Genomic DNA, 16,842 nt, shown 5'->3' with positions numbered 1-16,842 from the left:
GGTTTTAGATGTTTTAGTGTTTTCTACACAAAACTTTTCATGTACATAATCAAAATGTCTGAGATAAAAAAAAAAAAAGTCCAGTTAGCCTGGCGTGGTTGTGCAGGCCTTTAATCCCAGGAGTTGAGAGGTAGATACAGGTGGGCTTCTGTGAGTTTGAGGCCAGCATGGTCTACACAGTGAGACACTGTTTCAAAAAAGCAAACAAACAAGCAAAAAAGCCAAAAGCAGGCTGTTGATGCAGAAGTACATGTTGACTTTGTAGCTCTGAAAAGTGGAGTGAGGGATGTCCTCAGCCTGTCCAGTTCAGCTAGAGTAATGACTAAAGGTGGCAGCAGCAGGCGAGTTCCCGCTTCCTTGGAGGGGAGCCCAGGCTGAGTTTCAGAAGCCATCTGACTTTGCTCTAAGGTACAGATGAGTGGGTGAGTAGGGCCTAAGGCGTTAGACCGTGTAGCAGGGCACTTCAAAAGCATTCTTCTGTGTGTGTAACTATGCCCTAATGCAATTGAAAACCAGCTGGGAATATGGCCCTTTAAGGAGCTGCTGTTTCCCCTCTGACTTCCGAGAAAATAATTTTATGAGATGGGCATACACAGGTAGATTCTGTGAATTTGCAAGCCAGTTAAAAACAGTTAAAATGTCTACCAGAAAACAGGAAGAGACTAAAATGCAACTCTTTTTGGCTTGAGAATTTGATGGTTCTGCCAGAGGACTTACTGCATTGGCTCTTACACTAGAGGCAAGTTTTGTGTGAATATTAGTAGCCAAAGAAATAAGAAATGGGCTAGAGAGATGGCTAAGCAGTTAAGAGCACCACTGGCTACTCTTTCAGAAGTCCTCAGTTCAATTCCCAGCAACCACATGGTGGCTCACAATCATATGGAATGTGATCTGATGCCCTCTTCTGGCGTGCAGGTGTACTTGGATACATAAAATAAATAAATTTAAAATTTTTATTTTATTTTATTTTTTTTAAAGAATAAGAAGCTAACCATCTAGTACAGAGCAGGAGGGGTACTCTCCTATGTGCAGCAAATGAGGTAAAATTGTTTGTGGTCTGAGTAAGCAATCTCTGTTCTGTTTTTTGAGATAGGGTCTCATTATATTGCCCTGGCTGGCCTAGAACTCACAGAGATCCTCTTGCCTCTGCCTCCTGGGTGCAGCTGGAACTAGAGCTGTGTGACACCTACTCCTGCCTAGACCTCAGCTTCTTGAGCTCCAGAGTCTACACATAAGATTGTTTCATTTGCTTGTTTCCTTTGCAATTCTGGATTTTATTTTATGCATTTTAAAGCATTCTGGGGGGGGCAGCACCACTCTGCGTTTTTTTTGGGGGGGGGTTGTTTGTTTGTTTGCAAGATGCTTTGCCCAAGTGGAGTTTGTTTCTGTTTTTAGTCTTAGTTTTTTAATTGTTAGTAGCGATACCTAGAGAAGTTCCTGTGATAGTTGTGGCAGGTTAGGGTGTGTGTGTGTGTGTGTGTGAACATTTCAGTGGTCACAGTTTGGTTCTCGGGTGCATTTCAAGCTCATGAGCCTGGCTGGCTCTATACTATTAATATTGCTGGAAGCAGCTACGTGTGAATGGGTGTTTCTGGCAAGGAGCAGATTTTCATTTTAATTGGCACTTTCTTTTATATACTAAACCATGGATGCCAAGTGCTTTCCTCACTAGTGGTTGTAAGTGCTAAATCTATACATGGCTTCACTGCCTCCTGTCAAGATAAATGCAAGCTTCATTTCCCCTCTGAAGAGTTCAAAGGAATAATTTGCCACTGGTTTGTTTGGGGGAAGTGTTTGCAGCCAGTATTACATGGACCCAGCTGCAAAAATTTCCAGTGCCTAAAGCAAGCTCGGCAATCCTTTGTGTTCCTGCGAAGCACGGAGCAGTTGGAATGAGAATTCAGATTGCTCACTTGTTGAAATTGTGTGATAAAGAAGTGTCAGCAGGAAAGGCCTAATAGGAGTGTGTTGGCATCCTCAAGTCCAGCCAGACACTCTTGAGAACTAAGCAGTCATTTATAGAGAAAAAAAGGAGCTGCAAATCCAGGGCAGGAGAGAGAGAAAGATGCTTTGTTTTTAATAAAGGTAATCGTTTCTGAATGAGTTTCTTAGAAACAAACAAGCTTACATCTTCTGTCCGCTGAGGCATATGCATCTGCCAGTAAAAACACAGGACGGGTTTATTAATACTTAATCACCCAGTGTAAGCAAGGTTTGCTCTCAGCCTTTGAGAGTTTATTCTAATAACCCAGTGCGGTAGTCTGATCAATTGCAGCCTTCATGGTGGCTTTCCGTGGGCAACCACAGCATCTGTCGTGTGCTTTCCCTCTGTTAGGGTTGTGCTGTTCACAATGACCCTATAAAGTAGGCGGGGAAGTTACCTTCATTATAGAGAAGAGCGACTTTGGCTTCAGAGAAATGAAGCGTGGCTATTCTTGTACTAAGCAGAACTGGAGCCTGGGCCTTGGGGTCCCTGGGGATGCATTCTTTAACGTGCACTAGCCGTACTACTTGACAACAGTCAGAAGCATGCCTTCTCCAGCATTTTCCATGCCTTCTCCAGCAGAATGGGCTTGTTCGCCGTGTTCTGGGGGCATTGACTAGTTTTCTGCACAGAGTCTCAGATTCTGTGCTTGCTTCTAGAATGCATACCCGTCAAGCTGAGCGTTAAAAGAGCCCACAGTCCTTGAGGTTTTCTTTGATGATAATGTCTGTGACTGCATCGAACACAAACTTGACATTCTGTGTGTCTGTAGCACAGGTCATGTGACTGTAGATTTCCTTGACATCTTTTCTCATGTTGAGATCAAGGAACTGGCTCTTGATATAATTCCCGGCATCCTCATAGGAGTTGCTTCCTGGTTTTCAAAAAGAAGGAAGGAAGAAAGAAAGATGGAATAAGTGAACCTGTAAGTGCTCAATTTTTAGTTGACTAATTTGCTCCTTGGAGTATTGTGTTAGGCCAGTGGTTTTCAATCGGTGGGTCATGACACCCATAGAGGGTGGCGTATTTACATTGTCATTCGTAATAGTAGCAAAATTACAGTTACGAAGTAGCAATGGAATAATTTTATGGTTAGGGTCACCTCAGCATTCAGAAGGATGAAAACCACTGTGTTAGACAGTGCGGTCAGGGTCTGTCTGGGGGGTGGGGGCTTTCATGCACGTAGGTGCTTCTCACTTGAGTGGAACAAGGAAATGGAGGAAAGAGGTCTCTGTGTCTCCACTTCTGCCCTCTGGTAGGTATCCTGGGGACCGTCGGTGGCTCTGGTGTATCCATCTGCTCTATTCCAGACATGTCTGAACTTGAACCTTGTAGCCCATTCCCCCCGTAAGGCAAGCTCCTTCGTGTGTTTGGCCTATGGAATGAGACAATCTCATCACTGCATCACTCCTGTCCGCTCTTACCGTCATACTCCGGAAAACAAATGCTGAGGTGGACTTTCTTAATTTTCTCCTCGAAGAGGTCCTTCTTGTTGAGAAAGAGAACGATGGAAGTGGCCGCAAAGAACTTGTGGTTACAGATGCTGTTGAACAGATGCAGAGACTCATGCATGCGATTCTGGTGAGGAGACAGGGTGGTGAGATGAGCTTGTCAGATGGATGTCTGTTTACTCCTGTTCTGACTGAACAGAGCAGCGTTCCAAATATAACGGGAAGGCAAGGGAACAGACTGTCTGTTTTTAATGTGGTGGGTACAACCAAACATTCAGCTTCCTTTGAATTTCCTGTCATGTTCCTAGCTTTGATTTGGGGGCGACTACAGGAATACCTAAGTGTGGAGGTCATTAGCTGCCAGAGTGCAAAAGTAACACCCATAGTGCTGCTGTTAAGCTGAAACCAGGCCCCAATGAGCACTTTGTCACTGGCATCTCCAAGATGATTCTGCTGGGCTCCTGTCAGGGGAATCCCAAATTTCGGCTGGGGCATGACTGACATGGATTCTTTGGCTCTGATGTCACAGGTAAGGGCTGGAGGATTTCCCAGTGCTGTATCTCCAACACTTACTCTTCTCTCATGGCTACTTTGAGAGAAGGCGAGACATGCTGTATGTCTGCAGAGTCCGGAGTTAACCTGGGCTCAAGTGAGCATTTTGGGAATAGGCCTTTAGGGACCTGTAGGGTGCCACTACTAGCTAACTTGAATTCATCCTTGTCATCTAATCGGGGGAAAACTGATCTCGTAGCTTTCCTCACTGTTAATGCACCTGCTGTTGACACTTCAATACCTCATAAACTCAGGGTGAAATGGAAGAGATCTTGGAATGTGAATAATGCTATAAGACATTTTGGCTAAAAGGTACAGTGTGGTCTACTGTGTACCCCACTGGTTAAGGGGAAGGGAAGAGAACCAGAGCTGGAGTGACAGGAGGATAGACCAGAGCTGGAGTGACAGGAGGAGAGAGGCTGTGTTTTCTGTTGGCAGCTAGTTGGCCAACATGGAATAGATTTTTAAGTCAAATTAGTGTTTTTACAAAATCTTGGACTTTCTTATCTCAAACTCAAGAAAAGGGAACTGGCATAAAGATGAACATCAAAAGTCTTCTTGCACTGCCTGTTTCCTCCATCTATGACACTTAGCATCATTTCCTCCTGTTTTGTGATAATGGTCTGTAATGCTTAGATTTCTAATCTCAGACCAAACTCAAGCTCGGTAAATTTGGAGCGTTGCAGTACTAACCTAGACCCTGCAGCAGAAAAACAGTTTTCTGGAGTTATTAATAAACGTGGAACAGGTTGCTCTGCCAGGACAGATCCAGGCTGTCAATATTAGCCAGCTGGGGCAGTGGGATGACAAGGTTTGGAGGAGGATCATGAGGAAAACCAGTCCCACCAAAACTGGCGTAAAGGCCACTCACCACCTCATCATCTTCCACCAGCACCATGTCATAGGCGCTGAGAGCAGCACAGAAAATGATGCAGGTGACTCCCTCAAAGCAGTGGATCCATTTCTTCCTCTCCGATCTCTGTCCCCCAACATCAAACATCCTAAGGGAAGAAGCAGCTGGTCTCACGGCTGTGGCCAGCATGTCACTCACTTCGCCCTGAGTGGCCACTTAATAGCAAAATCAGATACAGTAGAGGCAGGAAGCCAGGCAGAAAGTAATTCAGACTGGGCTTCAGCAAAGGCCAAGAAACACGCTATGAGGCCTGAGATGCCCAGGGAACCCAATGCTGACCTGAAATTCAAATCTTTAACAGAAAACTTGGTCTCGATGATGCCCGTGGTCTTGACTCTGGACCGAAGCACATCTTGCTCATTAGGGAGGTAGTCAGGATGTGTGATCCGGTCCAGCTGGTTCAGGTAGCTAGTGAGAAAAGTGTCATCAGTGACGTTAACAGCCTCCAAAGCCTAGACTAAAGGAGGCAAAGGGTCTCCCGCTGAGTCACAGCTAAAACGGGACAGAAGCAGGACTGGAGTCCAAGATTCTGGGAAGGCTGTGTGCTCAGGAAAGGACAGAGCTGAGGGCCACACCCTGATGAGGCAAGCCTTCTGTCCTCCCGACTACGTCTTTCTAGACCCTTGAATGAGACTTAAGTAAATGGCCAACGGCCCATCAAGAGACAGGAAATAGATTAAGAGACTGAACACAGCAGCCACAAAGGCAGTGTGTGGCCCGTATCTCCTGAGTCAGGCGGGCATGTGAGCACATTTCAATATTTGGAGATCTGAGGGGTCATCTATAAACTGATGGTTCACTGTATTTCACTTTCGTATGTTTCAAAGTTTCCATAAGAACATGAGAGTTGTTTGTTTTTTTTAAGAGGACAGGTGTGGGATAAAGTGACAAAACAGAAAGGGAATGAAAACTGAACATGTCCCATGTATTTTCACATTTAAATTCTCACTAAATCTTAAAAGACTTGAGGTTCACATTCCCACTTTACAGATAAAGGAACACTTTGGAGGAATGACTTGGGAGACTGAGACACAAGGGCTGAGTTTCAGACCAGCTGTGGCCACATGGTGACACCATGTCACAACCCTTACCACTATGGCATACTATAAAAGCAGTCACGTGAACCTGGACTTAGGTGCAGCCTCTGCTGTTTACGCACACAACCTTTACCAAGTTAACCAACGTCACTGGACTGCAGGTTTTCTACTAGAAAATGGGGCTGATGCACCTTGAAGGCAAGTGTACAAATAAGTAAAGGGTCCCGAGATACACTGTATGTTGTGCACCCAGCAGGAACAGAAACTTAGTAAGGGAAGATTCCAGAAACTAAATGATAACATTATTTCAAGGCGAGGTGAGAGAGGGAGTAAACATGGGCTGTTTGGTCCTGACACAGCTCACCCTCACTTCTGATACCGTCCTGTTGTGGGCTGATAACTCTGTCCCTTATCTTTTTGGAACCAGCTTTGCAAAGTTGATTGTCCCTTAGTGCCTGACCATCTTTCTTTGGTTTGCCTCTTGAGATAGGGCAAAGGGCTGCTAAGCAGAGCCCCTATTTTGAATGAGATGTCTTCAGCTTCAGAGGCCACAAGGAGCCATTGTAAAGGGATGCAAATGAGTGGGAACTGGGGGCTGGAGAAATGGCTCAGTGGTTAAGAGCACTGTCTGCTTTTCCAGAGGTCCTGAGTTCAATTCCCAGCAACCACACTGTGGCTCACGACCATCTATAATGTGATCTGATGCCCTCTTGTGGCCGGCAGGTGTACATGCAGGCAGAGCAGTGTATACGTAGTAAGAAATAAATCTTGAGGATCTCTCACAGGCTTGGGGCGTCAGGGTGGGCGAAGTCTCCCCTGAGCACCGTCCCCTCTCCTCCCCAGAGTCTTACTAAGATGCCGAGTCGTTGAGCTGGAACTCTGCAGCTCTGTCAAAGCAGGCTTGCACTCCACCGTCCTTCCACAACCTTCTGATGACCTCCACCAGCTCAGGAGGCATGGTCCCCTCCTCAGTGGAGTCAGCCAGGTTGTTGAGCTGTCGTCCGGCATCCTGTGTAATCCAGAAATCTGGCTGAGAATGAGCTAGGAGAAGTTTAGTAGCTTTCCAGGAGGTTTCTGGGAACTTACTGAATGCAAAATATTTTGCATGGCTCCCAAAGCCTGAGGTAGAACAGTCTGAATGAAGATGCAGTTTAAGGAAACACAGTAATTTACTTTTGAGCATGTTCTGTAGTTGTGGCTAACCCTGAGGTGCCTGGAGGAGAGTCCTAGGTGCTTCCTTCAGGTTTTAGACTTGAGATGAGGCTGAAAGTGCACAGCTAGAAAATACAGGTCCTGTGCTGCAGGGACTGGAAATGTAAAAGCTACATTGGCCCTGCAATACACAACCGAGGAAAAGGCTAGCATATTAGCTCATGAGAGTCTCATGGCTAGGACAAGAAGCTCAAGAAGGGAATTTAAGTGATAAAAATAAGATGAAAAGCCAAAAAGATGCTGGGAGCCAGTTTTGTAAGCATTTGTTATAAGAAAGGGTTTTTCTTTTTCTTTTTTCTTTTTTCTTTCTTTCTTTTTTTTTTTTTTTCGAGACAGGGTTTCTCTGTGTAGCCTTGGCTGTCCTGGACTCGATTTGTAGACTAGGCTGGCCTCGAACTTACACAGATCCTCCTGCCTCTGCCTCCCAAGTGCGCTACCCACCCCCATTCCCTCCCCACCCCACCCCCACCCCCCGGCCCCGCTCAAGGAAAGGGTTGCTTCCTCTTGTAGGACTTAGATGATTTGTAGCTTAGCAGATGCGATTTGAGTTACGCAGAACTTTTCCTTACCCGCCTCTCCGTGTGGTTTGTTGGTGTCTGGTCTATTTCTTCTCCTGCTTCCACCCTGAACCAGATAACATTAATCACGTACCGCACAACTTGGCTCAGCGTAGTCAATGCCTAGCGTGGGCATGGCTCTGATGATAGCCAGGATGGACTGCAACACGTTCCCATAGATGACAGATTTGAACTCTAGGCATTCTTCCGGCGAGTAGCCGTCCTGGTGAATGATCCTTCAGGAAGCAGACACTAAACTTTTATCTGGACCTGAGGAACTAGAGCTAAAGGATTGGGGCTGACTCAGAGTGGGGGGGGGCGCGGGGGTGGGGGCGGGAAGGGGGAGGTGGGGGCGGGGTGGGGATGAAGGACTGCGGGGGCGGGGGTGCGGCGGGCAGGATATAAGGGCCATCGGAAAACACTGGTATTCTTACTGCTGTCCCCAAGTGCAGGGTAAGGGGAGAGACATTAGCTCAGGATTCCTTGAACCTAAGACCCTTCTGCTCGACACCATTGCCAGCTCCACTGACCCCCCACCCCCCACCCCCACCTCAGTCCTTGGAGTTGTGTTTCCACTCACTTCATCTGTTTGACGATAGTGCTCTTTCCTGACTCTCCAGCACCTGGAAGGGAAACGTTCACACTGCCGGTTTCCACCAGTTCTCCCCAGTGGTACAGAAGATGCTCTGTAAACAGTGCTTTCTGGGAGACACACCTTGAGCTCAGGCCATTCAATCCGGATTTAGAACAGCTTCTTCCCGTTAGCACTATTTACACTGAGGGCTGGAGTTTTTGGAGGGGTGGGAGGGGGTTGGGACAAGGTTTCTCTGTATAGCCCTGGCTGTCCTGGAACTCATTCTGTAGACCAGGCTGGCCTCAAACTCAGAGATCCACCTGCCTGTTTTCTGAGTGCTGGGGTTAAGGGTGTGCACCACCACCCCAGCTGTGGGGATTTTCTTTTGTTGTGGCTGCTCAGTACACTGTAAGATGTTTAGCACTGTCCTGGTCTCTCCCCACTCGAGGCCACTAGCATCCCAGTCTTTGTGACATCCAGGTGTCTCCAGACATATCTAGTGGCCCTGGGACTGAAAGTCTCCCCATTGAGAACCCCTGATAGACTCATGGAAATTCCTTTAAAATATTCACAGTGCCTGTTTTTGATGCAGGCAAGCAGTCTTGGGTAGGATTGGAACAAGCTGGGTCTCTTCATTGAAATACTGTTTTCCCTGCTATGTTGATGGGAACTGTTATTGGCTAAAACACTCCAATGTCTATTCAGGCTGACCTCTTGCCCACCGAGATCTCCTGTTCTTTCAGGCCTTTCTACTGGCCTGATCCCTCAGTCACCTCCCACTTAGCCTGCGCTTGTCCCCTAAGCTGCTTATCCTCAACCTAGACAATCTGTTTAGGCTTAAAAGATGTCTGTTCTCTGTAGTCTCTGCTCCCTGTGTGTAACTCTGGGATTCTTTGGGGTCTGGGTCCAGCTTACAGATAGGCCCCTTTAGTGTGAGCTTGGGCTTTCCTGCTCCTGTCTCGAGGTTCTCAGTGGAAACCCCATCCCAGGCAGCCAGCCTTCTGCTGAGGCTTAGAGCCAGATACCACTTCAGTGGTACCATGGCTGTTTTTCATTAAGCCAGGTTTCAGTTTCTTATTTTGACTTTGAAGCCATGATCAGTTTTCCTGACTGAGCCACTAAGACTTTTTTATCATCTCTGCACCAGCCAGTGATCTGTTTGGAGCGTATCAAATTGATGAACCTTTCAGATGTGTGTGTATTGGGAGGGGTGGGGGAGAGCGGGGGGAGGCGGTGCTTTAGAGCAGTTACTTAATAGCCAGGAAGGCGTGTCCGTTGTCAAAGTCTCCTACCCTCTGCCCTTCGGCTCCCTACCAGGTATCTCTGCTGCCAGCACTTATTTTGAAAGCAAGGAGAAGGATCCCGGCTACTTGGCGACCCAGTAGGCTTACCTTGAGGTTGTGTGTTGGGATTGGGTGGTGGCGCTTTATGAATCCATTGGTGGGAGACAGTCCTGTTTACTCACTCTGTGGCATAGTTCTCTGACTACAGGTTTGGTGTGTGCTGCATGGCCAGGGTGCTTTGGTAATTGTTGAACCAAAAGAAGGTATCACTGTGGTTGGGTAGCCTAGACTTGTCCTTGCACTATTCACAGTTCAGGGGAAAGTAAAACAATTGCTGTAACTTTGACATTTTGGGTCTCCGTGTGGTGACTGTGCGGGCTCCATATTAACTTAGCTCTAGGCTTTGCTTGCTTTCTTGGCTTGAGGCTGGCCCAGGATGAGAAGAGCATACCCGGCCAGACCCCATCAACCTTCCAGAGAAGCAAAGAGGGGTGTTAACCCTCCCCTCCACTAGGTCATCTGCTCACGTCACTCACCAAGCAACAGCAGCTTGACAGTCTTGGCTTCCTTGTCAGCATCCTCCTGCAGCTTCTTCTCCAGCTCCCTGGACCTCTTGGCAAGCTCTTTGTCCTCGGCGCTGATTCCACTGCCCATCTCTGCAGTCTCCTCAGAGAAGAGCTGCTTTCTCTGGCTCTTAAAATTTTTCCTGTAAGGTTCCTGTCTGAGATAGAGAAAAAAGGGAAAATAGGTTGGTATAGCATCATGCTCCCTTGCTGGGTGAGAGTGCAGACTGCTGGCCCCTGCACCCTTCCTACCTTGGCTTGAGACTCCTTCCCTTAGCTGGAGAACCACTTTTTAATCTAGGGATTGTCCGCTTTAAGTCTAGGGGTATGACAGATCAAGCCAATTAAAAGCTTTGCCAGTCAGATGAAGGGCAAAGACTCTAACGTGCCTTGTTTGTTTGTTTTGTTTTAGTGAGGGGAATGGTCTGGGTTCTGACACAGCAGGGTAAAAGACAAGGTACTGGAGCTCTGGGAGGAGAGGGCCACCTTCTCCCGTCTGAAGAGCCCATCTCCTAAGAGTCTCTGGTCCCGGTGGATTCATTTGCCTTGAAGAGCTGAAGGTTATGGGTACCCCCATGTTGAGTCTTCAGATTATGAGGTCTTGGTTTTAAGGGATCAAAGGGCCAGGGCTGGCAAAGGCTTGTGCTGCTCCAGGGGCCTATTATTGTTCCTTTGTGCTGGCTCATCTCTCAGGGTGCCTGTCCTGTCCTTAGCAGCGTGTGTGTGTGTGTGTGTGTGTGTGTGTGTGTGTGTGTGTGTGTGTGTGTGAGTATTCTTTTTCTTTTTTCTCTTTTCTTTCTTTTATTTTATTTATTTATTTATTTATTTTCTTGAGACAGGGTCTTACTATGTAGCCATCTTATTCACACTAGGCTAAAAAAAAAAAACCTCAGAGCTCTGCCTGCCTCTGCCACCCAAGCGAGTGCTGATACTAAAAGTGTGCACCGCCACTTTACCATTTCATATAGTGATTTCATATAGTGCTTCATTTTCCTAATTTATTTCCCACTCAGGGACTAAGTCTGATTTACCTTGGATTTTGTGGCTTACTAGTGGGTCCTCAGCAAATTCTTGGCAAGTGAAGAAGGGAAGGGGATATGTGGTAGAGATTGTGTTTGCTTCCCTTCGCCCCACACCAGCTTCACTGGTTACACGTCGCTGGTGTTCTGTGTGGGGGTAATATGTCAGTATCACCTCACACAACAGACCCCTTCCTTGGGCAGCTGGACGCCAGGCTGGTAGTTTAAGAGGCTGGGTTGGCTCTGTCCCTCACCCTCATCTAGGCTGTCCTTCCCTGGGTGTAAGGGTGTGACCTAGCGGTTGGAGACACTGGACACACCTCATTGGTCAGTGGTTCACTGAAGATGAGACTACAGAGCGCAGAGTGCAGCCTCCTCACCTAGAGTTACTTTAGCTCAGTGGCTCTCAACCGCCCCGATGCTGCAACCCTTTAACACGGTCCCTCATGGATGGTGACCCCCACCTCCAACCATAAAATTATTTTCATTGCTACTTCATAACTATAATTTTGCTACTGTTATGGATCTTAATGGCTGATATGCAGGATATCTGATATGTGACTCCTGTGCAGAGCTCTCCACCCATGGGTTGAGAGCCAGTGCCTTAGAATACTGCTAACCCATATGTATTGCAGGGAATAGCCACATCGGATGCCCTGGAAGTTTGTTAGAAACACAGTCTCAGACCTCAGCTCAGAAAATTCAATAAATTATCTGCATTTGAACAATACCTCAGCTGGCCCACAGTCATTAAAAGTTGGGAAGAAGTGTCCTGAGAAATTGCCTATTCCTTATGTCTGTCTCCTGAAATAAGGTCTTTCAAACATGTTAAAATAGTTAAAAATATTTGAAAAGGGTATGTTTTTAGAATCTATAAATTTCAGTAACTGTGAATTTTGGAACCTAATATAAATGGTTATTATCATCTGGCACATTTGAAAACTGCTTTACAGAAGTGCAGTTGGGGTATGTACACTGGTATTTGCTAGAAAGGTTCTTTGTTTGTTTGTTTTGTTTCTTTTGAGACAGGGCTTCTCTATGTAGCCATGGCTTTCCTGGACTCGCTTTATAGACCAGGCTGGCCTCGAACACACAGTCATCACCTGCCTCTGCCTCCCCGAGTTCTGGATTACAGGCATGTGCTACTGCGCCTGGCTTAGAAAGGTTTTTATTGTTTTTGTTTTTGTTTTTTAAAGCTGTCTCATGTAGCCAAGGGTAGACCCTGAAATTCTGATCCTCCTGCTTTCACTTTCAAGTAATGTGATTTCAGTTATGTGTCCCCACACCCTGGAGATCAAACCCAGGCCCCTGTGCATGCCAGGCCCGTGGGCATTCCAGGCTGGTCCTCTACCAAGTAAGCCACACCCCCAGCCTAAAAGGTTTTCTGTTTTGCTTGTTTGGTTGGTTGGTTTTGGTTTTGGAGACAGGGTTTCTTTGTGTAGTCCAGATGCCCTGCAACTCTCTCTGTAGACCAGGCTGGCCTCGAACGCTCAGAGATCTGCCTACTTCTACCCCACAAGTGCTGGTGCTACTACCACCCAGGTGTTTTGTTTTGTTTTGTTTTTTTAAAGATTTATTTATTATTATGTATACAGTGTTGTCTGCTTGGACACCTGCAGGCCAGAAGAGGGCATCAGGTTACATTATAGATGGTTGTGAGCCACCATGTGGTTGCTGGGAATTGAACTCAGGACCTTTGGAAGAACAGGCAGTGCTCTTAACCACTGAACCATCTCTCCAGCCCCCAGGTGTTTGTTTTAAAGACTGATTAAATTGGACTAGAGTGCAGTGCAGGCATGAGATTTAAATTCTTCCCCAGGGACAGCCAAGGTGGAAGAGCCCTTAAGGTAAACAGACTGAATTTGTGCCTTTTGGAGCCAAATTTGTGTGACAGTGCGGTGAGAGAAGAGGAAGAGAAGCTAGGGCCCCACTTAATCAGACACTGGGACCCCAGAAGCGTGCCTTATCATCTTCCTCTGCCCTCCTTTCAGCTAGTATCTGGGGGACCAGACTTTGCAGACCAATGAGAAGTAGCTGTGGAGATGCCTGCCCTGGTAATCCTGCTTTCCCCATCCGAATTGGCAAGTGCGGAGTGTCTTAAGGGAAAAACAAGAGTCTCTTTGAAATTGTGACTGTTTGGAATCTTGGCTAGGAGGCTCCAGTAATTATACCTCACCATCAGCCCCGCCCTGCCCTGCCCACAGCCCACAGCATTGGTAACTTACACCAAGACCAGAGCTGTGCTGAAACGCTGCTGCCCTGTTCAAAAGAAGGGACCGCCTAGGACTGCGCTGGGCCATGGCTGCCTTGGCTGCAAGTGGCTCTGCAGCTTATTTCAGGTCACCTAGCTTAGTCAATAGAGAAGTCGGTAGTCTTCCTTTTCCTAGCCCTCATGCCACGGGGTGAGAAAAAGAACAGTTGCACAAATAAGGAAACTGGCCAGCCAGTGGGCCTGTGGCAGGAGAGAAGCCATTGCTTGGCTCACTTGGGGGGAGGCGGGCACGCCCCTTTTCTTTTACCATCTGCTGTTGCCACAGCCTCTGGTGCTGCTTGTGCTCTGTCTGTAGCTGCCTATCCTCACATTCGAGTTGAGAGACTCGTGGCCTTCCCCCGGCTGGTGAGGGTACAGGGAAATTCCTGCCTTCTCGCTACTTGTCATATTTGATTATTAAACTTAGGGACAGTGTTCTAGTGAGGAGAGGGGGGCGGGGTGGGCGGGCTAGGAAGTACAGTGCCTGTTTTAGAGGTAAGAGAAACCTAGAGCAGTGGTCCCCCTCTGCATGAGGGTGTTTGAGTGACATCCCTAGATGGCCATATCATTTAGAGTGAAAGCAAATCGCTATTTCCCCCGAGGAATTTGGGCAAGTTTCCTAAGTGAAGGCGATCTCAGGATCTGCCTCACATTCAGTGAGAAGCTGTGCCCCAGACGGAGTGTGGGACACGGACACAGGAAGAATTGCCTTTGGGGACTTGTAGTCCTCAGGAGGAGGCTGGGAAAGCAGAGTAACAAGGGTTGGTGCTAATGTTGGGGGACTCAGAGCAGTTGAAAACCCTGTTTCCACCTCCTGGTAGGAGAGGCAATTATATACACATCTAGTGTGTGTGTGTGTGTGTGTGTGTGTGTGTGTGTGTGTGTGTACAGAGCATGCAGTAGGTTGAAGCAGAATCCTGAGTTCTTGACCAGCCTGAGTGACAGAAGGACACCCTTTCAAATAACAACAATATCTCAAGAAAGGGGTGGTAGTGAGGAGGACAGACTTCCCACAGGGAGCCAGCAGAATGGAGGAAGTGAGTCTGGGGACAGAGGATGAAAGAAGGTTTGAGGTAAATGTGGACATAGGCTAGAAAGTTTGATGTGACAAGGCATGAGAGTGTGGGAGTTCTGGGAGATGAGGACAAGAAAGGAAAATTGAGGCTAGCTAGTGAAGGGCCTTGGGTGACAGGTTAAAGGATTTGTCTGAAAAATCGCTGGGGACAAGCATGAGATACAAATGCAGTGTTCGGCCACCGAGGTGAGGGAGGAAGAGGAGCTGGCTACCGTGTCAAGCTTGATTCTAGAAAGATCTGGAAATAAGATGGGGCTCAGGAAATCACCTTGGGCAAGTATCCCTTGCAAGCTTTGGATGTTTTCTCCCAAGTCTTGTATCTGCTCGTAGAGGTCTGTCCCTGTCGGCCTGACATCACCAGGGCTGACAGTCCCGGAAACCAGGGAAGCTGGTCTTGAGGGAAACAGGAGCCTGCTGGGCTCAAGAAGGTCCAGGTGGGATGCCATGGTGGGAGGAGGTTAGGAGGAGGAAGCTGTGCCTAGAGGCACAGAAGATTCCAGAGACTGCAACAGCATTATTAAGGCTTCAGTACCAGAAAGCCCAAGGCCACAGGATGACTCACTCCTTCGTTCCCCAAGCTCTGCTCTGCATAGACAATACAACCCCCTGAAATTCTTGCCAGTGTTGAGTAGGTGGGACACTGATGCTTACCCGGAAGCCGGGGAGACTTGCTAACAACCGCTACAGATCACGTGACCTGGAAATGAGGGGGTGGGGGAGGGTAAGGCAGTAAAGGGTGTGTTGCTGCTGGTGGGAGGTTAAGATGAAGGCGCCCATGAACTGGTTTGCCTGGGATGGGTGGAGAACGGAATTGGCACCTATTGGCTGGGTGGGAAGGCAGATCTGGATTAGGGGATTCATATAGGCCTGGTCCAGTGTACGGCCGTGACCCTTAAAATTAAGCCAAAACCCGTATTTTACCAGAATAGAAATACGCATCTGTATGGTCACATGGTGTTTGCTTGTTAATCTGGGGATTTGTTTTGGTTTTTCTTGGAAGTCTCAACAATTCCCTCAATGCCTAAAGGCCATATTCAGAATAGCCCACTTTCTAAGTCTGGGGAGTGTGTTGGTGACTAGAATTCTATAAGATTTTTGTTGATTTCCACTGTAATTTTCTGTGTGTTTCTTTTCTGTGTGTATATCACATATAGATGTCACATAATTAGGGCCATCCTATTTGTGTAGTTCTAGAAATCCATTCTTCCATCTAACTTCATGGTCTAAAGGTCTTTATACAATTAAAACAATTCTCCAAGAATGTTAATGGTTGTGTTTCTTTTTTTCTTTTTCTTTTGTCCTTTTTGAGACAGGATTTCTCTGTGTAGCCCTGGCTGTCCTGGAGCTCACTCTGTAGACCAGGCTGGCCTCGAACTCACAGAGATCCGCCTGCCTCTGCCTCCCAAGTGCTGGGATTGCAGGCGTGTGCCTCCACTGCCCAGCTAATGGTTTTATTTTGTTGCATTCATTTAAACATTCCCCTGTTGTTGAGCCTCCATGTTTCCAAATTTTCTGTGGTAAACAGTGCAATATGGAACAACTTTGCCACTATTTTCCAGACAGCCCTTTCTTAACAGAACAGGTCTGTGCCCACCCCCCAGCCCCACCCAGGACATCCCTAGATTTGTAGGCTCTGTTTCCCTTCTTGAGTCCAAAGGATTCAGAAAGGCGTAAATGTTGCTTTTTCTCTTTCTTTTTCAAAAACAACACATTTCCCCCTTTTCTTCCAGGCAACTGAGAGTTACAATTTGCATACCCTGGACCATTTCCTCTAACTGCTAATAAAATTATTTTTGTGTTTTTAAAAAAAGGGGGGAGACTTGTTAGATGTTGATTACTGGGTCAAAACAGTAAAACTTATTGAGATACTTGACTATATTTTGCTAAATGGCTCTTAGATTATATTAGTGTTTATGGCCACATAATGTGTGTCACAGTTCAGTTCATTCTCACTTGTATCTGGATGCTTTCAGTAGCTCCTGTTTTGATATTTAAACATAATAAAGTAAGAACAAGGTATCTCCTTGTTCTATTTTTAGTCCTACGGATTCTCTGTGAGCTGGATTCCCTCCACTGTTCTCCCAAATTTATGGAGGTCACCATAGGGGGTTTTTTGTTTATGTTTTTGTCTTTTTGTCTTTTTTTTTCTCCCAGTTCTCAGGATTGCCTCCCACCTGTAAGGCACAAGCTATCACTGAGCCCACATCCCACAGCCCAAGGCAATAGTTTTTAATTTGTTTTAAGAATAGTGGACACGCTGGGCAGTGGTGGCGCATGCCTTTAATCTTAGCACTTGGGAGGCAGAGGCAGGTGGATCTCTGTGAGTTCGAGGCCAGCCTGGTCTACAAATTGAGTCCAGGACAGCCAAGGC

General features: G+C 47.0%; 1 protein-coding gene across 1 annotated transcript; it reads right to left on the bottom strand.

Annotated features, from left to right (window-relative positions):
- Positions 1-2,657: 2,657 nt before the first annotated feature.
- Gnat2 (G protein subunit alpha transducin 2) lies at positions 2,658-10,217 on the bottom strand. The gene is made up of 8 exons (XM_051165796.1): positions 10,100-10,217; positions 8,287-8,329; positions 7,801-7,942; positions 6,789-6,946; positions 5,180-5,308; positions 4,859-4,988; positions 3,409-3,562; positions 2,658-2,858 (listed from the first exon to the last, which is right to left on the bottom strand). The coding sequence occupies exons 1-8, from the start codon at positions 10,215-10,217 to the stop codon at positions 2,668-2,670; spliced, it is 1,065 nt and encodes a 354-aa protein (XP_051021753.1). The 3' UTR covers positions 2,658-2,667.
- Between the last annotated feature and the right edge of the window lie 6,625 nt (positions 10,218-16,842).

The sequence above is a fragment of the Acomys russatus genome, chromosome 23, assembly GCF_903995435.1.
Source record: "Acomys russatus chromosome 23, mAcoRus1.1, whole genome shotgun sequence".
Classification (NCBI taxonomy): domain Eukaryota; kingdom Metazoa; phylum Chordata; class Mammalia; order Rodentia; family Muridae; genus Acomys; species Acomys russatus.
Note: the sequence above shows the minus strand (reverse complement) of the source record. Positions and strands in the feature narration are given on the sequence as shown.

Excerpts from the sequence above, each read along its gene's own strand:
- Gnat2 (XM_051165796.1), bottom strand. The coding sequence starts at position 10,217 with ATGGGCAGTGGAATCAGCGCCGAGGACAAAGAGCTTGCCAAGAGGTCC. Across the intron at positions 6,947-7,800 it reads ACGCTGAGCCAAGTTGTGCG|GATGCCGGACGACAGCTCAA; the intron begins GTACGTGATTAA and ends TGGATTACACAG. Across the intron at positions 2,859-3,408 it reads TTGTTTTCCGGAGTATGACG|GAAGCAACTCCTATGAGGAT; the intron begins GTAAGAGCGGAC and ends TTTGAAAACCAG.